Below are 26,436 nucleotides of genomic sequence, written 5' to 3'. Positions count from 1 at the left end.
AAATTAAGCCTCTAAACTGATATTTAGTCAACACAATAAAATTAGCCTGATTTTCAGAGAACTCACAGGTCCCAGTGAAGTCAATGAAAGCTACAGGACCTTTGAAGATCAGACTACTTTTATTATGGTGCTGAATATGAAGTGCCAGAGTTTGATAATTTTTCCTTTAATCATTAAATTTTTGGAATAAAAGATTGCCATCAGACCCGGTCACAGGATTGTACATAAACATTATGACAGCTGGGTCTAAACAGACCAGATGATCTATAGCCAGTGATGCCTGTGACTGTAAAACCAGCTACGGTCTGGAGAAGAAGAATATGCTTTGGTATCCTCTCCCCCTCCTGTCTCCTACAGAGGGAATGTGCTGGCAAGCTTTCCTCCCTGAGTCAGAGGGGGGTTAGAAATAATGTGCTATTGAGACCCCAGTGGCAGGATGGGATGCAAAAAAACCCCAGGAGAGGAGGAAAGAAGAATGTGTTGCACGGGAGCAGGAAGGAGAAGAATGTGCTGCCGCAGCCTTCCTGAGGACCCCTCCAACCATCTTAGCATGAAGAAAGAATGTGCCCTCATCACCCCATGTCCCAAGATTAGCTTCCATCTCCCCCGCAGCAAGGGAAAAGGGGAGGGTTGCTTGTTTTTCAGTGTTACCAAAGCAACTGCACATTTTGACTGTACAGGAATAGAAAGGAACTTGCTTACATTGTTTGGTATGATTTTCACAGGAACACGGGGAGAGCCAGTTGTTGTGTGAGGAGAAGGGCAGGGCAAAGACTGAACGTACACCCAGTTCCAACAGCTTTCTCAATCATACTTGGCACCTCCTGCACAAGCAGCATGGTGCCTCAGCAAAACAAAGTACTGCTGGAGAAACTCCTCAGTTTCATTCTTCAGGCAAGCAGTTTATAATTCTCTTCCTAGCCAGTTGTTCAGAAAACAAGACTGTCACACCAATCTCACTCTCTGAGAGAAGCACAACTAAACCAAAACCGTGTCTTTCTGGAGCCCAATCGCTGACAGCTCTGAGGCTTTAGATTCTATCATTAGGTTTATTTCTTGCGATTCAGTTGATCTTTGTGTGGAACAAGTCATCACCTGTATTGTAACTGGTTGGGGGTTGTTCTGTGCTGGGCACTACACTCTGCCACAGTGATATTCTTTTCCCACTGGGAAATATCCAAGCATTACTTGCATGTTCCTTCCCTTTCCTGGGGGTATCTTTTATGTTCACACTGTAGAGGAGCTGCTTCATGCCCGGTACAGGCACAAACTAGAAATTCAATCATGCAATCGTTCATTTATGTTCATCACCTACCCTAGGCTATGTGTGCACACCACTTTGAATACTCGTATTCAAATGGCACTTCAGATACCACCCCAGGAGCTACTTAGCATGTTATCCCAGAGCAGGCTTTTTCAATGTGATGACATTTTATGTTTAAACCAAGGTACAGATTCTATATGATTCACCAGGAACAAAGTCAGATACAGGCATAGACATATTTTCTCCTGTTTAACCATGGGAGAAGAGCATATGTTAAAAATGTTAACATCATAAAAATAGGCTGGTAATTTTTGTATGAACTGCTTCTATGCAGTGGGAGAGCTTTGCATTTCTCAATTCCCAAATAGGAGTGGTACTGACAGACCTCACCTGAACCCTCTTCAGCAGGCAAGGTGGCTGGATGCAGGAATTCCAGGAAGGTGTAAAGTGAAGTGTAATGGGAATACTCTGCTTGCTGTCCCCAAGTAAAAGGATGAGCACAATTAAAGAGATGTTTGATTTCCGGCGTACATTATCATACATCTCAATCATCTTATAATAAAACCAGAATCAAACTCTCTCACCTGCACGGTAAATTAAGAGTAACGCTTTTAAACATTACTGAGTGCAATAATCTTTGCCAATCCTTATACATGAGCAATTATCCCACATCAGCTATAGGAAGTGGAATGTCGTATCTTGGTCATATTCCTCAACTAGCAGGATGCCAAAGTGCAGGTGCCATTCCCCTGTACAAATCATATGGGTTCAGCCACTTGGCTTGGCTTTCACTGGATGAACTGCATGCAGAGAAACTATATGTGATTCTGCCCAAACACAGAGAGATATCACTGCTAGCATTCTTTCTGGAGCAACCCAGGATACAAATTAACACATGCCTTTTAAATGGGTGCAGCCTGCACTGCCTTCTGTAGTTAGCCAACTCTACTGGCAGGTATGGGGACAGGGCTGTGGCCATTACACCACCCCACTCTTTTTGGAGAGGCTGGTGCTAACAAGTGGCAATAGCATGGAGTAGCAGCTCTCCTCCCCACCCTACAGTCCCTGCGCAGGAGCCTAAGGTAGGGAGAAAACTTCTCAGAGACTTTCTATCACACCAGGTCAGAGCCAACCACAAGCAGGAGCCACCTATCATAGCCTTTTGCGTGCGGGAGCCAAAAGTGGAAGCCTAATCAGAAAATACTCTTAGCACCAGTAAAAGCTTGCTTATAATTAGATACTCTACTACATTTGATTGCAAAGTGTAAGACAAGGAAAGACCCCCAGGATGTAAATCGGACTGGTCAATTATCTCAGGTCGATTTTGTCCAAAGTTATCCAGTAGCTAGAGAGTCATCTGGCTAAAGGGCTGGGGGATGGGGCGAGTTTGCAAGATCTTTAGGCCACATCACTGTAATACTTCCTCATAAATGCATTACTTATTGCATTAGTGATGGGGCTCCCACCGTCCACAACTGTGCTGAGGACAAATTAGATAAACAGCTTTTCTGGTTCACTGCTGGGGCTGCCCATACGCAGTTGTGTCATCCAAAACAGTGGTTTTATGATGGGAATAACATCCAATATGGCCTTGGATAAGGCCATCATACTTAGCTTACTATCTAAACACAAGCGTCAAGGTGTGAAATGTGACTGCATTAACTAAGAGAACCAATAGCTGCTGCTTTTTTTTTTTTCCCATTTGACCTTAACATCCATCAGGATTCCTAGGTGGCATAAAAAGGCAAAGGCAAAAGTTGTGAGTTCAGAAAAAGTTTAATAAATCTCAGAAAACTGTATTTTTATTGCAGGGAGAATGTGTTGCATAATTAAATTGACATTTCAGTATCTGATGATAGCTGAGTAACAGCACTGAGTATTTATATAGTAATACTAAATATACTGGAATTTTACAACACTTAAGTGTTGTTTTATAAGCAATGTAAATAAATAATAATGCCATTTAATCAAGTTAATTCAGACTAACTTGAAAAAAATCAACTTTACTTCCAATCTCTCAGGATTCGTAGATCTGCACTGCCTACAGTAACCTCCAGAGTTGGCCACCATGAGCCAGACAAATGTGCCATCCAAAAAAATATGAAGCAAATCATCTTTAAAATTGCACATGGCCACTCACTAACAAAGTCAATTATTCTTCTTCTGAGCCTCAGATTTAAGGGCTCATGATTCCTTAAAGATAAAACAGTTCAATCTGTTACACTGTTTCCATTACAATCAACATGGTAGGAGACTTTTAATATCTCTTTTGCATAAGAAAGTTCAGACATTTTAATTATTTTAACTTCCAGATGACCCTTGAACCTTTTTTGCATCATTGTAAAGCAGAGTTTGTCACACAATTGTTTTGACAAATGAATTAGTCCAAGAATGAATTAGGTGCTCAGGTACCATGGAAGGAGATGCCTTGTGTGGTTCCTTCCCCACTCTGAACTCTAGGGTACAGATGTGGGGACCTGCATGAAAGACCACCTAAGCTTATTCTTACCAGCTTAGGTTAAAAACTTCCTCAAGGTATAAACTTTACCTTGTCCTTGAACCCGATGCTGCCACCACCAAGCGTGTTAAACAAAGAACAGGGAAACAGCCCACTTGGAGACGTCTCCCCCCCAATATCTCAAAGTTTTCTAAGAGGGCCTCGATATCATCGCCTGCCTTGTAGGTGGGGAACTTCCTGGGATGTGAAGCGGTAACTGGAGAAGGATTGCTATTCTGCGGAGCCTTTGCCTTCTCCATCTCCAATGCATGCTTCCACTCTTTTTCCTTTGCCTCCATTTCTCTCCTGTGGGCAGCCTCTTTTTCCTCCTCAGCATGCTTCCATCCTTTTTCCTTTACCTCCATTTCTCTCCTGTGGGCAGCCTCTTTGGCTTCTTTGCCTTGGGTTCTGTCATCTTAGCCTCTCTGTTTTTAACTAACTTTACACCCGAGAGTAAAAAAAAAAACAAAAAACTGGCTTGTAAATTCTTTGTGTGTGCTGTAATGTGATACCTATGTTCTCTGATAGCTATTCTGAGCCTACAGAAAAATCCTTTGTCTCCAGGCAAATAGACAGAAAAACCCTCTAGTTACTCTTAGCTTAAAAAAAAAAAACTTTTCAGGTCTGTGAAAACTTATGAATTTCCCTGCAGGAGGTTAACTACCCTGCCTTGAGGTAGAGAAAACTCCAGCTCAAAAAAGACAAATCCCTTTGCTACACTTGCTGCTTTGGCCCCCAGGCAGAGACAAAAAAACTCTAACTGCTTTTAGCTTAAAACCTGCTTCCAAGCAGACCAAAGGAAAAAAAATGTCCTTTTAAATCCTACTGTGCTTCTGCTTCAAAATGATCTAAAAAAAAATCACAAAATTATCTAAAAAAAATCTTAAAATGATCCCAACGCTCTGCCACCATGTCAAGGTTCCTTCCCCACTCTGAACTCTAGGATACAGATGTGGGGACCTGCATGAAAGACCACCTAAGCTTATTCTTACCAGCTTGGGTTAAAAACTTCCTCAAGGGACAAACTTTGCCTTGTCCTTGAACCCTATACTGCCACCACCAAGTGTGTTAAACAAAGAACAGGGAAAGAGCCCACTTGGAGACGTCTTCCCCCAAAAATATCCCCCCAAGCCCTACACCCCCTTTCCTGGGGAAGGCTTGATAAAAACCCTCACCAATTTGCATAGGTGAACACAGACCCAAACCCTTGGATCTTAAGAACAATGAAAAAGCAATCAGGATCTTAAAAGACGACTTTTAATTGAAGAAAAAGTAAAAGAATCACCTCTGTAAAATCAGGATGGTAAATACCTTACAGGGTAATCAGATTCAAAACATAGAGAATCCCTCTAGGCAAAACCTTAAGTTACAAAAAGACACGAAAACAGGTATATACATTCCATTCAGCACAGCTTATTTACCAGCCATTTAAACAAAAGGAAATCTAACGCATTTCTAGCTAGATTACTTACTAACAAATTCTAATACTCCATTCCTGTTCTGTTCCCAGCAAAAGCGTCACACAGACAGACAGACAGACCCTTTGTTTCCCCCCCAATCCAGCTTTGAAAGTATCTTGTCTCCTCATTGGCCATTTTGGTCAGGTGTCAGCAAGGTTATCTTAGCTTCTTACCCCTTTACAGGTGAAAGGGTTTTGCCTCTGGCCAGGAGGGATTTTATAGTTCTGTATACAGAAAGGTGGTTACCCTTCCCTTTATATACCCTTGGAAATAGCAGAGATAAAATAAATAGAAGAAAGAATTATCTACAGCAAGCCAAACATTAAACCCCGAACATTAACCTTGACAGACTTGTTAGTTAGGAGATTGATTTCCACAGCATATAATCAACATGGGAAACTCCAAAGGGGGAAGATGGGAAATATCTTTGAATACCTTTTCTTGGCCCCAGTTCCATCCCTGCTGACATCAAAGTCCCAAAAGCAAACGCCCCATTGTCTTCAGCAAAAGCAGGATATGGTTATTAGAGGTCAAACACACACAACTTCCAAACATGCTAGTGTAGCACCAGTTTCTTTCTACCTGCTCATTTCATCCCAGGAAACAGAATAATTCAAGGAGAATTGCAGGGGAAAGAGAGAATTAGTCAAAATTCTATCCACATAAATTTCTTCTCTGCATTTATGCTTAATCAATACATTTTATGTGGCCAAGAAAGAGCTTAGGATAATATTACTTCAAGGTAAGTTCTAAGAATAGGCAGTGCAAATCACACATTTTTTCTTTTTAAAGCAAGTTAGATTGTACAGTATTAATAGCAGCTCTTAGAGAGCTGGTTTGAGGTTTTCAGAGGCCTCAGACCACTTCTCGTCATTTTAAAGGGGTCTGTTAACTACAGAATATCTACATAAAAAATGACGAGACCACTGAGGCCTCCACTGCCCGGCCCCTTAGGAACTGTTTATATATGTACAAAATGAATGTAAAACGCTACCATTCTGATGTGGCAAGGCTTGCACAGGGGTCAATGAGCACACAAGGTACATGGCAGTGCAGAATCTGATCCTCCAGATGGATTCAGTCCTCAGGTCCCCAACCACTGAAGTTAGGGTTGCCAACTTTCTGATTGAAGAAAACTGAACACCCCTGCCCCGCCCCCTACTTTCTCCATCTCCCGACACCCACCCTCGCTCACTTGCTCATTTTCACTGGGCTGGGGCAGGGGGTTGGGGTGTGTGAGGAGATAAGGGTTCTGGCTGGTGGTGCAGGCTCTGGGGTGGGGCTGAGGATAAGGGATTTGGGGTGCAGGAGGAGGCTCCAGGTTGGGGCCAAGGGGTTCAGAGTGTGGGAGGAGGCTCCAGGCTGGAGTAGGGGGTTAGACTGTGGGGGGTGTGGGCTCTGGGGTGGGGCTGGGGATGAGGGGTTTGGGGCACAGGAAGGGGCTCTGGGCTGGGGCCACAGGATGCAGAATGCAGGAGGGGGACAGGAGGTTGGGGTGTGGGCTTCAATGAGTTTGGGGGGGGCTCAGGGCTGGGGCAGGGGTTGGGAGCGGGTTCGTGATGTGGGCTTCAGCCAGCACTTACCTCAGGCAGCTCCCGGAAGTGGCAACATGTCCCTCTGGCTCCTAGGTGCAGGGGCAGCCAGGGGTCTCCATGAACTGGCCCTGTCTGCAGCCATCTCCCCCGCAGCTCCCATTGGCTGCGGTTCCCAGCCAATGGGAGCTGCAGAGCCGGCGCTCAGGGTGGTGCCTGTGCCACAGGCAGGGGCTGCGCATGGAGATCCCTGGCCACCCCAGCGCTTAGGAGCCAGCGGAACATGCTGGCCGCTTCCAGGAGCTGCGTGGAGCATGCCGCTGCGGCCACCTGGACTTCTAGTGACCCAGTCAGCTGTGCTGACCAGAGCCACCAGGGTCCCTTTTTGACTAGGTGTTCCGGTCAAAACTGGACACCTAGCAACCTTAAGTCCAGTTGACTTCAATTGTTCTTGCTTATATGGGTGAAAGTCAGTCCCATTCATAGGGCTGGCATGAGACCTGTGCATCACTTAAGTCCCACATAAACCCTCACCAAAGGGCTTATGTAGAACTTAAGCACTGTGTAAGCCTGTGAATTTTGCCACATGACTCAGGCCTGGTCTACATGGGGGGCGGGGGGGAAAAGCTAAGTCGGTCTAAGTTACGCAACTTCAGCTACGAAAATCGCGTAGCTGAAGTCGACGCACTTAGAGTTACTTACCCCGGTGTCTTCACTGCAGTAGGTCAACTGCTGATGCTCCCCCGTCAACTCCACCTATATTTCTCATTTCGGTGGAGTACCAGAGTCGACGGGAGAGCGCTCAGTGGTCAGCGGGACCCCCGCTGGATTGATTGCTAAGGAGGTAAGTGTAGACATACCCTAAGGGCTGAAGTATCAGGTTTGTTATTTTATTTTCTCATTTGATAGTACCTGTGCTGCTGATAAAACAAGTGGGGCTTAGACACCTTCTGATTAGACGATAGCTGTGCCACCTCCCATTGCCAGATATAAAGATGCTTCATCGCTTCCATTATAATTATTGCCTGTCAGCCGTTTATAACTGAGCTGTAAAAATTCAGCTTAAGCTGAAACAGAATTCAGCATCCTCAGCCAGGAGGCACTTTGTATTATTTATTTCATTTAATACAATTGCAATAAAAATTGGTTTTACTGTTTATGAAATTATGAAAGGATTATTTCAATAAGTCTTAAGGCTCTTCATAGTTGTATAACTCAAAAACATTTCCTAAAGTAACATTTCAGAGGTTAGACAATAGACTAATTTGCACTGATTGCTTTTGGTATTTAGTATGATTTTTTAAAATAGCCCAGACACTCAAGGTTTCAAGAAACAAAATAAAACACGAGCACTTTCCAGTGTAATTTTGTTAATAAATAGTGGGTTGAATTTTAAATACATGTATATATTTAGAAGTGCTATTATGCAAATATTGTATTCATAATTTTAAATGCACTGTAGGGACAATACTCAGATTGCTGGTGCAGAATTATTTGTAAATTCACTAGTGTGTATGTGTGCGTGTGCACACATGCATGTGTGGGCATGCATGGGATTACACTTGGAGGTATCCTTAAGTCTCATGCCGCGTTGATCCTCTCTCTAGCTAATTACAGTTGGAGGAGACTCATTCTGAGCCTGTCAATCAGATGTGTGGTAGAAGTCTGCTCAGGCCTAATTTTAAAGCCCAAACTGGACCCAAACCAGACTGGAGAGTGTTGAGTTGTTTTCAGACCCGATATTTCCCCCTGAGCTTGTGTCAGCACCACTGCTGCCGACTCATCCTTGGGGCTCAGTCTGGTGAGGATTTCCTGCTCCTCACACCCCATGATTATGTGCTCTGCAACTCATCAGAACGCTCACTCTGTAGCATACACAGCGCAGTAAGGTGACAGTGGCCAACAGCAGTTGGGACACGTAGCCGCCACTGCACCAACCCCACAGGCAGGAGGAGATGATCGGAGACAACCTGAGCAGGTCGGGTTGCTGTCAGACCAGATTCACACTTGACACTCTAGTTGGGTTCTGTTGGGTTCCCATCGGGCTGCAAAACTCTACGTAGTGGGGGCACTTAAGAGAGATGTGAGGCACTACTTCTCCCCCAGCGCTGAGTCATTAGTTACCTTTCACAGCCTTTACCCTTTGAGAGCCTAGCATTGTCCAGCTAGCCTCCTTCAATCCCCTAAAGAGTTCTGTAAAAGTTAGCAGCACAGTCAATAGCCTATCATTAGTACAACTGTACTGGTATATCTTAGCCAATTGCCAATATAATCATCTTTCTGCCCTAGGGTAGGGTCTATGCCAGCAGAAGTCATCATAAGACCTTTGTGCAAATCTGACCCTTAAGAAGACAGGAGAGATCACCGTCAGGTGATAACTAACAGGTAGGTCATCAATTAACCATTTGTTCTGCTAGAAAAAATCAGCAGAAAGAACATTCTTGTTTCACAAAAAGGAAAGGAGGACTTGTGGCACCTTAGAGACTAACCAATTTATTTGAGCATAAACTTTCGTGAGCTACATCATCGGATGCTGTGAGCTGTAGCTCACGAAAGCTCATGCTCAAATAAATTGGTTAGTCTCTAAGGTGCCACAAATCCTCCTTTTCTTTTTGCAAATACAGACTAACACGGCTGCTACTCTGATTCTTGTTTCAGTTTCTTCAACAGGATGGGCTTGCTGATCTCAGCAATGCTCCCCAAAGAGTATATTAAAAACAAACTATTCTACTTTTATGCAAATCCATGTTTTACAACAGATAAGACAGCCAGTGATAAATTCTTCCATTTCCTCACACTAGATGAGAAAAACTCCACTCCATAAAGAATAGAAATTGTAATATCAGAGTGTCATTCTTAACAGGTGTGAAATATATTCCCTTAATAGCACTAGCAGTATAACATTTGTTCTTGTAACATGATTTACTTGTCTGAAAAAAAAATCCGTTAATCATTTTATTTTTTCAAATGACTGAAATGTACCATTAATTAATATGATCCTGGATCACCATTAGGAGGCAACACTTTTTTGGAAGTAAATTTGGTTCTTTTGGTACATCAGCCCCTTTAAATTACTTACTGCCCTAACAGTTCCCTAAGGACCACACCCCAATATATTGGGCTCCAGTGTATTAAATGAGGCTATGCACACAGATCAGGACTCTCTCTCATTTACATACCTTACATTCTTGCTCTGTCTTACCTTGTCTCTTTGTCTTTGGGCACCGCAGCGGATCCATAGCCAAAAACCTGTTTGTCAGCCGCAGACGGAACTACCTCGACCATGCCAGGTGAACCCATAGCATTCCGTGCTTTAGTTTCCACAAACATTGGTGCTCCTGGTTCTTTTTTAAAGGACTGGCGACTAGGAGAAGACCTGTCTGGCTGGACAACATGAGGGGGCACATGAGTGTTATGCTGAGTATGAATATCGATCAGTCTCATGTCAGCGACTCTGTGAGGAGAGGCAGGAGGAGTTTTAGGACCAAGAGTTGGCAAATGGCTGTCAGGGTATTTTCTTGGTTTTTGTCTGTACAATGATTGCTCCATCATTTCAGGTTGCAGAGAAGGGCTACAGTAAGTGTTTGAAGACCTCATTGCACTGCGATGATAAGCAACAATGTGATCAGGAACGTCAAGAGGGTGTCCAGTATGGGGAGCAGCAACACTCATCCTCCCCTCGTGATACAGGTAAGGGTCGGCATACAGGCCTTCATTTCGAAACAGTGCAAGGTTTTTGTTACTCAGGTCCTCATCTGGTTTCACGTCCCTTCTTTCCAAAATGGCACTAGGGCTTGGTGATATGGATCTTGATGCTGACACACTTGAGAGCCTGTCTCTGGGAATTGTTGCATTGCCTGGCCCGCCCATGGGCCTGGCCCCACCATAAGGAATTCTGGATGGAGACGGGGGCATAGAGTGGGGCACAGGTGTAATGGGAGATGAGCTTGGAATTGCATGAGAAGGATGTGTAGCAGATCCTGGCCGGGGAGCATTTGGGCCGTCTCGGCCTATGTAAGCAATTTCTCTCTGCATCTGAAATAAAGGAAAACCATATGAGACACATCTTTACTCATTAGCCTACACACCACATTAGCTGCTGCTTAGACATCAACTACAGTGAAAAGAATTTAACTTAAATTTCTTTATCATATATTTAAATAAAATAAACTCTTTTGAGACTGCAGCTCCTAATGAAAATATGATCTGCAGAAGGCAGGAAAATTGGCCCACGTTAATAGAATATTAGAGAATTTTCTAAATTCATTTACTAATACAAGAAATATATTATGAGCATTCTCACTGATTATTTGGACTACAGTAGCATGGAGAGGCCTGAACTGAGATCTGGGCCTCATTTTGCTAGCTGCTGGACATGCACATAATGACAACAGTCCCTGCCTTGAAGACCTTATATATCTGTCTGAAATAAAAATACAGCTATGAATGATTGATTCTAAATTTTGTCAGTGGCCATCAACAATTTGCTGGTGCTTTTACTTATGTATCAAAAACGAAGCTTAATTAATGCCTGTGATGAGTCTTGAATGATAAGTAGGGGAGGTTGAGGACCAGCTGGGATCCATCAAAGATGCAGAGGACCTCATTTCCAAAGGAAAAAAATCTTTGCTTTGCTTGAGAATGATCGCTACCTTAACTTGTTTAGCAACATGCGACCTACGTGCCTTGCTACGCACCATCTGTTTGAAATCCTTGTCCAACGTTTACTCCTTCATATTATGATAATGTGGCTGGATTTTGCAGCAATCACAATGCATGCCAGCTAGTGAAGCAATGGGTTACATTCTCTCCCTATCCCACCCACAAGTTTTTCCATTGTTAAGGAAATTGCCATGCCTGTATATACAGTAAAACTGTTCCTCTCACAGCAGATGCCACACTTTGGAATTACAAATGACTCGCCCTAGGACTGGAGTTCAGGGATTTGCAACACCAGGCATCAACAAAAAGAAAGGAGAGGAGATAACCTGGCGGCAGCAGCAAAAATACAGAAATAAATAAAACAGAACAAAGAAGAGCACAAGGATGGACCGTGAAAACAACAACAAACTCCAAGCCAGACTGTTTCAGCCACAAGGAGAGACATGGACAATTTTATCATTTGTTCAGTGAATTAATATAATTTAGGATTTTAAATAAAAACACTGTACAATAAAATTTAATATGCACAATCCCTACTGAATAAATGATAAAATGAGATGACTAACATTCTACATACACAGCTGTCTGTCCTGCTTTGAGAGACAGGGTTAGCCTTACAGGTGGGCACCGTGGTCAGGGGGATGCTGTGGTCAAGCAGATGCTGCAAGGTAAGAGGCTAGCGCTCATCACCTGGGCTCTGCTCTCCACTTGTGAGTGGCTTTGTTGCTGGCGTGGTGTTCCGGCTTGGCAGAAGGGGCAGGAAGGTCGGGCTGGCTCCCAGCTGGGGGTGGGACTAAAGTTGCAGGGGGCAGAGAGGGTTGTTTCAACTTGTGGCTTGGGAGGGTCTGCCCTGGGGTGAGCTGCAGGAGCGCTACTGGGCCTGGGGAAGTGCCCTGCAGGACGGGCAGGGGCCAGGGCTGGCCTTGCCCCTGGGGCGATACCATGCACCAGTCTGTGCTGGACTGTGGGGAGAGCTGCTTCTGCCAATCGTCTCCTGCTCTCACTCCAGGCTGCCTGGCGCAGCCCGCCCACCAGGGTAGCTGCTCACTTGCCCCCAAATGCCTGTGAAGCAGGGGTGGATGGGGCGCGCCCGGGCTGGTGACAAGAGCTCCTGCACAACGGTGTCTGTCCAAAGTTGGGCAGTGCTGAGGAGTGGAGGGGGCGGGGCTCCCTGGGCAGGTTCCCAGCTGCTCGGGGAAACAGACCCTGTGCTGGGTGTGTGCTGTGCTAGTCTTCAGTTTGTGCTTTGCTGCACTCCCATTCTTCCAGCACTTTGCACGGTTGCCAACCCGGTGTTCTCGCCGCAGCTGCCAGAGGCTCGAGTGCTATAGCAAGCCAGTGCTGAGTGTACAGGCTGCCCAGGCTGTTTGCAGGGGTCTCTGCTGTAGGTGCACACAGTCCTTAACGTAACTTAAAAGCTTCTCCAGTAAACTTAAGGTGTGTGACCATACTGTGTATCTGTACTTAACCTCAAAGAAAGGGTGCCAAAATACAAATATGCCCATAGCGCCATTTTCCCTAAGGCCAGCACTGTTGAGAGAGACAGCCACACACTGTGCTGTGTCTTCTGAAGCCAGATGCTATGCACAGGCCTGATCCAAAGCTCATTGAAGTTAATGGAAAGACTCCTGCTGACTACAGTGGGCTTTGGATCAGGCTCCCCAAGTGTAAATCGGACATGTGGCAATGGGTGCCTGTGACTGTGACAGCAGGACTGAGACCAAAGTCTATAATCATTGTGCACAATAACAGTCTTCTAAGGTGAAGAAACATAGATGCTGGGATTCCCAGGCAGGCACACACACGAGAAATTTGATAATATGAGGCCGAGAGGAGAAAAGTGTCAATAGGAAACTTGAAAAGCCCAGAATTAACAGTGACAGGTCTAATATCCCCTAATCAATCCAACACTCATGCTGAATGGTCACTCATTTCTCCTGAGGCAGAGGACTCATTCAGCACAAAATTCCTGTTTTCTGTTTGGCTGCGTGAAGACATAAATGAAGAATTCACACAGAAATGGAGTATTGTTTGTTAGGATAAAGATATTCAGGCCTGTCTGCAAAGGCCTGTACTTTAAGAATTTAGGGGTATTCTTATCACTTGGCTAGTTCTAGAGGTATAAAAGAAAGAATCAAAATCACTGTCTGCTGGTGTAAGGGCCTTCTCTTACTGTGACAGTCTGAGGCCCTGTTCTTAGGCTAAGGCCTTTGGCTAAGCAGCAGAGGCAGCCATAAGCTGGGAAGTGACCGGTCACATCCTCACATTCCAAACTAGTCACATTGAAATAAGGTGCTATTGGGCTGTTAGGAATACAATCCTGTCCTGATAATGCCTATCGCCTCCAGAGAAAGGGAAGTGCCTAGAAAATGTAAAAGGAAACAGCATCCTGTCTGGCAAGAACTCACTTATCAATAGCTGGGATGTGAAATCCTCACTTCTGTATTGTTTTGTCATTATAGTTCCCACTTTGCTATTGTTTGTCTGTATAATCTCTGTCTGGTTCTGTGATTGTTCCTGTCTGCTGTATAATTAATTTTGCTGGGTGTAAACTAATTAAGGTGGTGGGATATAATTGGTTACATAATCATGTTACAATATGTTAGGATTGGTTAGTTAAATTTCAGGAAAATGATTGGTTAAGGTATAGCTAAGCGGAACTCAAGTTTTACTATATAATCTGTAGTCAATGAGGAAGTGAGGGGGTGTGGGTGTGGGCATGGGCATGTGGGTAAGGGAGATGGGAACAGGGAATGGGGGTAAGAAAATTGGAATCATGTTTTGCTAAAGGGGGAAATGGGAACAGGGAATGGAAGTAAGGAAGTTGGAATCATGTTTGGCTAAGGGTAGGAATGGGAACAGGGACACAGGTGTAAGGCTCTGTGGTGTCAGAGCTGGGAAGAAGGATACTAAGGAAGGAAACTGGAATCATGCTTGCTGGAAGTTCACCCCAATAAACATCGAATTGTTTGCACCTTTGGACTTCGGGTATTGTTGCTCTCTGTTCATGCAAGAAGGACCAGGGAAGTAAGTGGGTGAAGGAATAAGCCCCCTAACATTGTTCAAAATAGGACTGGCCAGTAGCTGGCATTTACAGTCCTTGCCCCATATCCATTTGTGCCAAGTACTGGCACATTTATTAATATTTATTCCCTATTTGTACTACAATAGCACACAGAGTTCTCAGTCAAGACTGGGGCCCGACTGGGGCCCCATTGTTTTGGGCATGGCACTAACACATAGAAAGACACTGTCTCTGTCCTGAAAAGTTTATAGTGTAATTGAAGACATGACACAAAAAGTGGGTGTAACAATCAGAAGAAGGGAACGGCAGGGGTGGAAAGAGAAGGAGGGAGAGCATGGGTAACAGTGACAGGACACAGGGTTATGTAGACGGGATACATGTACAGCTTGATGAATTGGAGTCATACAATTTTTATGTGTTTGGATTATAGCTTCTGCTTTCACCTGTCCAGTTTCTTTCTCTCCTGTTGTTCTGTCTCTGTTCCAAGTACCCAGGTTTTTTGCCCATGAGTACTTTAGAACTGCATACAATGGTCTCTTTTTTTCCTTCTCATCTCTGTTCTAACTTTTGTGAGTTTCTACTCTCTCTCTTTTTAATTCTTTTTTGCTCTATCCTTTATCCATCCTCCTTCTGCCCCCCTCTTCCCATACACTGGGCCTCCTGTTCTGGTGTGAAAGGCAAATGCCTCAGGAACAAAGTAAAGAGGAGACTGAGCTGGCCCGAGCCAATATAAGTGATCTCCTGCCACAGCCAGCCTGCAATAAGGGTGAGGTAGCAATGCTCCTAATGAGCTGTAATGTAATGTCCCATGCTTCACAACTGCAGTCACACTAGGGTGACTAGATAGCAAGTGTGAAAAATCAGGACAGGGTGGAGGGTAACAGGTGCCTATATAAGAAAAAGCACCACCACAATCTGCCTGGCTCTCACACAGTTGCATGTTATGGAATGGAAGCCATAAAAGAGCCTTTACTCTTCCTTGCATAATGCATGTATGGGCTGTGCGGAACTGCAGTCTCTGTAATCCATGGAGTGCAGGGCCTGGTCCATCCCTATGTCCCTGAATCACGTGGCACCCCAGAGGAGAGGATGGAGGCCTCTTGGACAGCAGAGGACAAGCTGCAATTCAGTAAAGGGTGCAGTAGTAGGTATGGCATGTTTCATGATGCATTTTGCCTTCCAGTGCTCCAGTTGAGACTGCTCTGCCATGCTGCCCCTTACACTAAATGGCACTATCTAGCCCACATGGCTAGCCCACATACCTAAATGGCACTATCTAGCCTTTTGTATTTTTCCCTTGCATACACGTGAGAAGGAAATGTTAAAACAAAGGACTGATACTCTGAACTCTGTTCCTTGCTCTACTATCAACTCACTGTGTCCTTAGGCAAATCACATCACCTCTCCGTGACTTGGTTTACTCAACTGTAAACTGCATTTAATTATAACCAATACTTTTCCAGGGCTTTGAGATTTTTGAATGAAGATGCTATGGAAAGTGCTAATTATTATTACAAAAATGATTAATATATTTATATATAAATAATTTTTAATGAATAGGTTCTGTAATCATTCCACTAGAAAAAATATCTTATTACTTTTTTAATCAAGTGAAATATTTAATTTAAAAAAGACAAATGAATTAGTTAATTTATTCCTTCATCAGAATAAAATTAGAACCAAACTGTCCTAATTAACCTGAAATCTTAGTTGTAGTAGTTACATTATAACAGAGTTTCTATAGCTGAGTTACTGACCTTCCGTTCTGGCTTTGCACTGCTGAAAGAATAAGTCAACTTTACTAAATTTTGCAAATAAATGTCAATATAGTTCTGCACTGGCTGAAATAATTTAATCTGAAATAAGAAACAGTACCTCTGAAAATTACAGAGTTGGTAAATGGTTTGAAAAACACCAGTGGCCTCTAAGCACAACCAAACATGTCACTAGCGCCTATAAAAAGTATTAATTTACTGGCTCCAGTGACAACCCACCATTAGAGTACCTAATCGACTGGTCGCTGTAGATTGCAAAGTAGTGGTTTCTCCTCCTCTGCCCATGCTACCATTCCATGTTTCCATTCTTCTTTAATCACCAACCCTGCAGTCTGCCAATGTTAATCAGTACTTTGGATGCTCCAATTTATTGTAAATGAGGTAGTCTTCCAACTCTCCTGCTCTCTGTGCTCACAAACCCTATGTAGGGCTCACTTCTAAATGGGGGTGAAGTGGGTGGGTCATAGGAACTAATGGGAGCTGCTCAGCTAAGTGTTGAGCTGTTCACTACTCTGGAAACATTGAGGGAGGTGTTATGGTGCATAAGCTATAATCCTTCTACTAGCAGGACAACTTGTTTTCCTGGATAGTGGCTGCCGATCACACTCACCTTCATACTGTGGTGTACCATAGGCAACATTCAATCCCCATGGCCCAACACAGACCTTCTTCGGTGCTATGCATCCATATGAAAAGGGGTATGGGCACAAGTACTGGCTAGCCATGAGAAGCATAGTGCACTTTTTCAATGTACTGTATGGTTGCTGCTTGCTTGCTGGCTGGCTGAGGTGGTGTGTGCAGCTTAGCTGGTACACCATCTCTCCTTCCGTATGGCACAGGATCAAGCACATACTTAACATTTTTCTTGATTATACCCAGTTCTTTCATGTACACCTGCACATAAGCCTAGCCTCTACAGCTATACAAATGTTTATCTCATGGTATTTTACATGTTTGGCTCAGATGTTGCCCTTACGGATCCCTGCTTACACATAAGTTTAATTCACACAGTATCCTAAAAGTCCTATGGGGAAGCAAAGAATACCCATTTAACTTTTTATTGAATATAGAGCAAATCTATAAAACTCCAAGCTAGCCACAAAAGAAACTTAAGAGCAAAAATAATGGCTGACTGCTTAAACTCATCTATAGTCAATGTGTACATTAACCATGGCATCTATAAACATGTGGCGAAGATTTTCAGGACATATTTTAGACTGTCTGTTCTTTCAGGCACAAATTTAAAAAATATGCTTAAGTACTCTACCTCTAATCCGTGTATTTGTGCCTACTGTTCCGAGACTGCTATTAAAAACAATACTATTTTTTTTAACTAGACACCATTGCAACTCAAAGACAAATAAAAATATCCTTGCTAAAGGTTTTTATTCTGAAATAATTAAAACCACTTACTTTTACTTAGGGAAATCACCTGTATGGATACAGCAGTAAGAAGAGCATTTGGTTCCACTTCATAAAATACAGTTCTTTTGTTTACAGCCTTGAATCTGAATCCTCAGTCTAGAATAGGACATTTTAGGCATCCAGAGTTCTTGGAAAAAGATTTTAAACCTTAAAAAGGCTCCTCATTCCCTGTGCTCACAACAAGTATGGGCCATTTTGTTTTACTGGATCATCCAAATAGTGCTGCTTCAAGAGACTTAAGTACTTTTCCACAGAATAAGTCTGCAATTTCCCCTCCCCTTAGAAATTAGTCACTAAATAACCTTTGTGGCATGTCACCCAGCCACAAACTGTGCATCCTACCGCTATGTAATTCAATCACTGAACAATTTCTTTAATGTGTGTGTATAAAACATAAAGAAGAGACTAACATTAAACAATGAAGCAATACAGAGTCTTGCAAAGGAGTGAACCATAAATAAAACAGCAGGTAACCTTTATTAAGGGAGAAAGGCTTATTCTAAAAGAAAACAATATGAAATACACATGTTAATTATTCAGTAAGAACTCAGTAAACTCAGCATTGCAGAAAACTTAGGAAAAACACAGAACGCATTGATCTGAGCAACCTTTAAAGTAATCAGATTGGTAGAGACATTTAGGGGAATGAAATGTGAAACTCTCCCTAAGATACAGCACCTGAGCAAAACAGGAGGCTGTCTACTAATTAACCAGTTACCTTAGCAGCTTTACCAAGCTGAACTTTGGGACCATTGTAAATCAATTTCATTGTTATCTCATTAGAACATTGTACACGCAATTAAGATCACTTTTGGAAAAAAGAGACAGTTGAAAAAAGAGACAGTTAAAAAAAGCAACTGTCGATTATTTATTTAGAATGATTACAGGAAAACGACCTTCCCTCCGACCCCCATACCCAAAATATCCAATAATGTTGGAAATACGTTTTTAAAAATACAATACTCACTCAGGTCGGACAGATGGAACTGAAATGACACAGGGAAAACACACAACATAAGCACTTTACAGCACTGCAGTTATCTGCTGCATGTTTATTTTTTAAAAATGCCACCTGTGTCATTATAGTGGGCATTTGTGGGCTAGATCTAAAAGGGATTTAGATGCTTAGCTGCCACTTTCGGTGCCCAAAGCCAAAATCTCAAATCCCTGCTCAACTGCCACCTAACCCTGTAGGTGCCTAAGTTTCCAGCGGTGAAATCCCCTAGCTGCCTGAATTTCTGCCAGGGGGCATGTGCACAGCTGCCTAAGCCCTGACGCCAAGTCCCCTAAGCCTCAATGGAATTCACAAACTAGGTGTCCTCCTGCCTATCTTGCCCGCGGGCCCCAATCTGGTAGGCATGCTCTGAGCACGCCTACTGCATTGGGCCTTGGACAAAACACAGCTGGAAGAGGATGAGAAGATAGTGGTGGTGCTGGCCCCTTTATAACTTTTGCCCTGTGGCTAGAGCACCCATGCAGGATGACCCAGGTTCAAATCACTCCTGTGCCTAATGTGGAGCAGGGATTTGAATCTAGGTCTCCCCTTCAAAGAGTGCCCCTAATCACAGGGGTATGGGGTACTCGGGGGTCAGAAATCTCTCTCAATCTGTCCTGCTGAAGCTGTTCCACTTTATATAAACAATTAGTCATTGGAACAGGGATTGGGGCCTGTCTTTCCCACATGCTAGCTCAGTGTCCTAACCACAGGGCTATAGAGTTTCTCTTACACTTGCCCTGGCCCAGTGACTGTTAAGTATTTTAAACAAAGTGGAACAGCTTCAGCAGGAGAGTGAAAGAGCCCCACCCCAGAACACCCTATAGCCCAGTGGTTAGGGCACTTACCTGAGAGGTGAGAGACCTGGGTTCAAAGCAGGCAGAAGGGGAATTTAGAAGGAGTTCACAACGGCAATGCCTGAGCAGAAGACACCTCCCTTCAGCCTAGACTTAGGCACCTCAACTCCCTCTCCTTGGCATTTCTTATTGGCTGGCTTAGGCAGCTCCCCACTTAGCATGCTGGCTTTTGTGGATCTCATTATTAGGTGCCTATCTCTCCCCATACATTGCATAGGAGCCTGGGCACTGAACTCAGGGCTGTGGATTACAGTAGGTGGCACAGCACCTAAAGGAGCTGTCCATAAAAGACAACACACAGGTTTTGGTGATTTTCAAGACCCACACACCCCTTGTAATGCTTGGTAACAGTAAAACAAATGCACAAACTTAAGGACCCACCCATGCACCCCCTTAATATGTTACTTAATACATAGACAGCCCCAAGCATTAAGCCTTGCAACACTGAATACAAGTCCCCTTTTTTGTGGTCCTAGCCCTGTGGCTTTTTTCAGCTGGAGGAAAGGCATAGTGTTCTTGATGAGAAAGGGAAGAAAGTGAGAGCTGTACTAGCATAGGGAAATTTGCTGGCTTACATGTATGGGGTTATATGACTGACATCTACTCAATGTGCAGCGGCAGTCAAAAAAACTAACAGAATGCTAGGAACCATTAGAAAAGGGATAGAGAATAAGACCGAAAATATCATAATGTCTTTATAAAAATCCATGGTATGCTCACATCTTGAATACAGCATGCAGTTCTCGTGCCAAATCTCAAAAAAGATATACTGGAATTGGAAAAGGTATAGGGAAGGGCAACAATAACGATTAGGAGTATAGAACAACTTCCATAAGAGGAAAGATTAAAAAGACAGGGACTTTTCAGCTTGGAAAAGGGATGACTAAAAGGGGTATATGACAGAGGTCTATAAATCTTGACTGGTGTGGAGAAAGTGAATAAGGAAGTGTTATTTACTCTTTCACACAACCCAAGAACTAGGGGTCACACAATGAAATTAATAGGCAGAGGCTTAAAGCAAACAAAAGGAAGTACTTCTCCACACAACACACAGTCAACCAGTGGATCTAGTTGCCAGGGGATATTGTGAAGGTCAAAACTATATCAGAGTTCAAAAAAAGATTTAGATAAGTTCATGGAGGATAGGTCCACCAATGGCTATTAGCCAGGATGGGCAAGGATACAACACCATGCTCTGTGTATCCCTGGCCTCTGTCTGCCAGAAGCTGGGAGAGGACAATGGGATGGATCACTCAAAGACTGCCTGTTCTGTTCGTTCTCTCTGAAGCACACGGCATTGGCCACTGTTGGAAGACAGGATAGTGGACTAGATGGACATTTGGTGTGACCCAGTATGACTGTTCTTATGACTCTGTGTGTATGTGTATTAGTGGGGGGTCATCCATGATGAATTGTGATTGGAATAATACTTTTCTATTCCATCGTGCTTTCCCCAAAGAACTTTGCAAAAATTAATTTAGCTTCACAACACTTCAATGAGAAAGGTATTATTACAACTGTTTCACAGATGGGCAAACTGAGGCACAGGGTGGTTAAGTGACTTGACTAAGGTCAGTGGCAAATCTAGGAACAGAGTCCAGGATTTCAGACTCACAGTCTCATGCTCTAATCAGTAGATATAATTTCTGTTTCAATAAGCAGATGGAAGAACTCTTTCACATTCGAGACAGCTTTGGTATGTTGTGACACATGCACCATTTTTTTTTTAAAAAAAAGTACAAAACATCACCACTGGTTTTGATTAGAATTTCACAGTATTTTCACACAACATACTTATATTTTTTAAAAATATCTTGATTAAATATTTGCACTAGAAATATATTAACAGAATGTCATGGCATAAAAAGACCATTAAATCAATTTATTTGTATTTTGAATTTAATCAGTCAGGGTTTGTTGTTTCTTGTGGCTACAGGAAGCAAAACATTCTCTACCATTGAGGCATCTGGTTTACATTGGGCAGCTTTAGCTAGCCCATCAAGCACTCACTTTTTTAAAATGGGGATTTGGATGCTTGATTTAGTTATAACTAAAGTCAGAAATGCTGACCAACTGGACCCCAGAAACACCAAAAGTGGAAAACAGACCAATTGTTTAATACATATTGATAACACAGGCGCTTCCTAACAAGTGCCGTGTACATTCTACCAATAGCCTTTTAAAAAAAGTTTAACAACCCCGCAGTAAGAAATCCCATTAATATTGTTATAATATGGAGTATATAGGGGACTCACTATGTCTTACTGTAGTTGATCTGCAATGAATTACAAACTGGTAGGACATACATAAGAACAGCCATATTGGGTCACACCATATTGGGTCCATCTAGCACAGTATCCTGTCTTCCGACAGGGACTAACACCAGGTGCTTCAGAGAGAATAGACAGAACGGGCAGTCATTGAGTGATCCATCCCCTGTTGTCCAATCCCAGCTTCATTTTCCATAACTGGACTCTAGCATAATAAATTATACCCCAGAACACCAGATATACTGTGACTGGGCTCCTGGGCATCAAACGCAATATACAATAAGCTTCAAGTATGTCTGATGCACAGGAAGGCTTTTATTACTTAAGGAATGAAGCCTCTTTTAATTTGAAAATATGTCATAGAACAAATTTATAAATAATGCATGGACATGTCATTACCAAGGCTGCAATTCAATCTCTGGGTTCTTATAATACATACAAACCACTCAAGCATCACTCTCCATTTTAATTACTTTATCAGAGCCCTCAAGGCTTGTCTATCTTGCCATGCCTTACCCTGCTTTTACTTGGTAGCTATTTACTTGTTTATAATGTTCCGTATGAGGTTTCTTTTTCAGCTCAACAAACAGTACACAAAAGGGCATGATCCTGAGAGGTACCGAGCTCCAGGCTTCATCAGGATCAGGCACAAAATTCTGGGCTATTTATTGCTCTAAAATCCATGTTAGTGAAAGGCTGAAGTCACCATTGGGCACTTAACTGCACCACTCTCCCTCATTTCTTCTAAAACACTGATAACTTCATTAGTCTTTTGGAGCTTCGCAGCTATTTTCCCTTCCCATTAATTTATCTCTCTTTTTTATTAGTTGAAAAAATGTTACAGACACCAGGGAAAAAAATACCATTTATAAAGTTGGACAAGATTTTTTTTTAAAAGACCTATTTCAGTGTGTGTGTGACACAAGGGTGGTTCCATTTTATCATCTGACCATTCTGACAATTATTCCTTTTCTTTTAATATTTTTATAGCTGGAAATAGTTACATAGCTAGTCTCTTGTTTTCATTTCTATAAATAACTGTTTCCTTGAAAAAACACAGACAAGCTGACTTACCCACTAGAATGTTTATTACTAATTTAGAGCCTGAACCTGCACTCCAGGACAAACTTTGCCAGAGTATGGAGTCAATGGGAGTTTTGCTTGAACATGACTAACTAATTCAGTCCCACAAAACCCAAAAACTAAGGTAATTTGTCAGAGATGTTTTCACAGATAAATACCAAGGAAACTGTTGATTTCTGCTGTTTTTGCCACTGAGGTCCTCATGTGAATACCAAAAGCTCCACCACATACTAGCTAGCGTAGAGTCTAATCCTGATCCAAGAAATTAGAAGTTACAGATGACAAAATCCTGTTATAACATTTAGATCAGGGGCTCTCAAGTTGTGGGTTAAGGTCCATGAGGACTGCCAAGGGGATCTGTAGCACCCATCTTTCTCAGCTTAGTGGAGCACTGGGAGCCTATAAGTAAGGCCATCTGCTCCTTGTTCTAAGAGGAACTGTTCCCCAGATCTGTACCCTTCCATTCCTCCGTAGAAGAGGGAAGAGAAGTGCTAATGGCCCATCCTGACACCGCACATCACCTTTTCTCCGTCCAGTGAAAAACAAGGGACAGTGAAGGGTAAGCACAGGCAGCTGGTACTCAAGTTTATATGCAGCTGGCAGAGTGGAACAAGCCAGTGCTATCTTTAAGCTACTGTATCCTGTGAATTATTTCTCATAAATTGGAACAAACTTTAAAATTAGTCTCAAATTTTCTAAAGCAGCCCTCCAGCTAAACATCTATATTTATAGCCACAAAGATTTCTGTGTTTCAGAGTAACAGCCGTGTTAGTCTGTATTCGCAAAAAGAAAAGGAGTACTTGTGGCACCTTAGAGACTAACCAATTTATTTGAGCATGAGCTTTCGTGAGCTACAGCTCACTTCATCAGATGCATGCCGTGGAAACTGCAGCAGACTTTATATATACACAGAGAATATGAAAAAATACCTCCTCCCACCCCATTGTCCAGCTGGATAGAAAACCTGGATTTGTGCTGGAAATGGCCCACCTGATGATCACTTTAGATAAGCTATTACCAGCTGGACAATGGGGTGGGAGGAGGTATTTTTTCATATTCTCTGTGTATATATAAAGTCTGCTGCAGTTTCCACGGCATGCATCTGATGAAGTGAGCTGTAGCTCACGAAAGCTCATGCTCAAATAAATTGGTTAGTCTCTAAGGTGCCACAAGTACTCCTTTTCTTTTTATAGATTTCTGTGGCATCTCCAAAAAGATCGAAAAATGGACCCGTCAGAATTCTTATTTGAATTCTGATGGCAGATTCAGGTGCATGGGGAGATAAGAGACTAGTTCTAGCAGTGTAAGGAGGCTTAAGCCTGGTCTACAACGGGGGGGGGGGGGAGGAGGGGTCCGATCTAAGTTACGCAACTTCAGCTACATTATTCACATACCTGAAGTTGACGTACTTAGACCTACTCACCACGGTGTCATCACTGCAGTGAGTCAACTGCTGCTGCTCCCCCGTCGACTCTGCCTGCCCCCTCTCGCGGCAGTGGAGTACAGGAGTCAACGGGACAGAGCTCGGGGGTCGATTTATCGCGTCTAAACTAGACGCGATAAATCGACTCTCACTGGATCGATTGCTGCCCGCCGATCCGGCGAGTAGTACAGACATACCATTAGAGTTGTGACAGCCACAGATGATTTAGCTTCTACGCTCTTAGCGTACCTTCTGATTTGTATTACCTCTTAACAGGGTCTTCACAGATTCCTAAGGCACTTGCTAAAGCAGAGTATGTCCTGTGGTAAACACAGGTGCTGTAAAGTTCCATCACCTTATATTCATTCCAAACTTCCTATTTCTTTTTTAAAATCACTTAAATATCAACTAGTGTGAACCACTGTAAAGAGCTCTGTAGTACTTGTGCTTCAGTACTGGCACAGAAGGACTTCCTGAAGAAGAGATAGCTCTTACAACATTAGGCAAGCTGTGTCTGAACCCACTGACCCCCGGGCACCTGAGCCCCAAGCCAGCATTTTATTTGCAGAATATATATTTTAAATGTTTTAATATTGTAGCTTAAATTGTGTGCTCAGTTCTTTGGTGGTGGCAGCATTTCGGCAGAATCATGAATTTCACATTATGAAACATTTATCAGAAATGAAATACAGGCAAGTAGGGGTGGGTGAATCTTGTGGGGGATGAAGATTCTGCAAGCCTTTCCAATTATTTCTGGGATCACAAAATTAGGGTCAATAAAACAAGCCCTTTTCTGAAGCTGCATGAGCCAGGGACTATGGGATCGGCTGTTATTTCAAGCTGCAATCCTCCCACTCCCGTGTAATTTAAACCTCACATTTTCTCCCAGAGGTGATTCAATATAAACAAACATGTTTTTCTAGCTAAAAGGAAGTCATTGGTACACACGTATATGTATGAAAAAGCCCCCCCAAAAGCTAGGCTGGCACCAGTGGCTGTGCTAAACTATACACATCTACAATTGTGCTGATTTCATTGGCATTTTTCTCTTCTTCCCTACCTGTTACATCTCTATATATAGGATTCTCACTCAATCTACTCTCTGCTCCGTTTTCATCTTTTTTTCCATTGTGTTTTTCCTCTGCCCCAAGACTTGAACCGAGATGATATAACCAGAATGGGATACTCGCAGCTCCTTCTGCCTTCCTTATTAGCTATCCCACCTCATTTTTGAATCCCATGCTTCCTCCCTCTTTCCTAGACAAGACCTTGACCCCATCATACACTAGCCAGCCCTGGGAGAGACAGCAAGACAATAAGGGAAGAGGAAGGTCGGCAGCAGCAGGCCAGGGGCAGGGAGGGGCTCCTGTGGCTGGCACATCCAGAGCTCAGAGGTCGCAGGAGAGAGGGCATGAGGAAGGAAAACATAATACTTAAAGGGGTGACAATGAGTCTAAATGACCTAACCTACCTATAGGAGAGAGATTAACAGGTTTAAGGCCTATGGACTCTAGGGAACTATAGGGAAAGGTTTTAAACCTTTTACCTGGGGTTGCAGTAGAAAGCACCCAATGCCTGTTGGATCCTTGCAGAACCCTGTTGGAGAGTTGAACTTTTGTTGACATGAACTAGGACTGCTAAAACAGGCATGTTTTGAAATTGCTCAATATTTTCTTGTTTGCAAGTTAAGTTTGTTTGGGTTATAGGAGCTACTGGAAAGCTCTGGAAGGCCAGCTGTGAAGAGCCTGGTAGTTTTCCATGGACTGAGAAGTGTAAAACCTAGAGCTCAGGTCTGCTCTGCTTTTTGTCTGTTTGCTTTGTGTCTGTCGTTTTCATGTGTTTCCTTATTCTTCCAAGTCATGGGACTAAACTGGGACTAAATCATGCCTACTACACCTCAGCCCATGGGGATTTTCTCAGCACACCAGAGCCAGTCCTGGATTTGATTGCTGCCTTCTCATTTGATGCCAGCCCACTGGTTCCAGACACTGAAGTCTTGTCCACTCTGGCAGCAGTGTGTAGGGAACACGTAGCCACATGCCACAGTGAAAAGCAGGCTGTACCCATACCGTGCTGTGTAGCTACAAATGGCAGCAAAAAGAGGGGCAGCGGGTGGAGGGGCAGCCTTTCTCTGCTGCCTCCCCTCGCCAAAGCCCTTCTCTGCTGCCA

General features: G+C 43.3%; 1 protein-coding gene and 1 long non-coding RNA gene across 20 annotated transcripts in view; one reads left to right on the top strand and one right to left on the bottom strand.

Moving 5' to 3' along the window:
* The window catches only part of KIAA1217 (KIAA1217 ortholog), a 547,501-nt gene that overhangs the window by 64,809 nt on the left and 456,256 nt on the right, over nt 1-26,436 (bottom strand). For 18 of the 19 annotated variants that reach the window (XR_012157585.2, XR_012157583.2, XR_012157584.2 and 15 more), the window contains one exon: nt 9,956-10,788. Coding sequence is in view for 16 of the 19 variants with exons in the window: in XM_073334251.2 (XP_073190352.1) it covers nt 9,956-10,788 (833 nt within the window). In the remaining 3 variants the exon portion in view is untranslated. Of the gene's footprint in view, nt 1-9,955; nt 10,789-17,628; nt 17,860-26,436 lie in introns of those variants that run through there. The other variant, XM_073334256.2, reaches the window with a different exon arrangement.
* LOC144930252 (uncharacterized) lies at nt 7,479-10,437 on the top strand. Its single transcript, XR_013635420.1, has 3 exons — nt 7,479-7,597; nt 9,043-9,138; nt 10,311-10,437. It is a non-coding gene; the product is annotated as an uncharacterized LOC144930252 (long non-coding RNA).

The sequence above is a fragment of the Lepidochelys kempii genome, chromosome 2, assembly GCF_965140285.1.
Source record: "Lepidochelys kempii isolate rLepKem1 chromosome 2, rLepKem1.hap1, whole genome shotgun sequence".
In the NCBI taxonomy this organism is placed as follows: Eukaryota; Metazoa; Chordata; order Testudines; family Cheloniidae; genus Lepidochelys; species Lepidochelys kempii.
The sequence above is the reverse complement of the archived record's forward strand: the minus strand, read 5'-3'. Positions and strand labels throughout refer to the sequence as shown.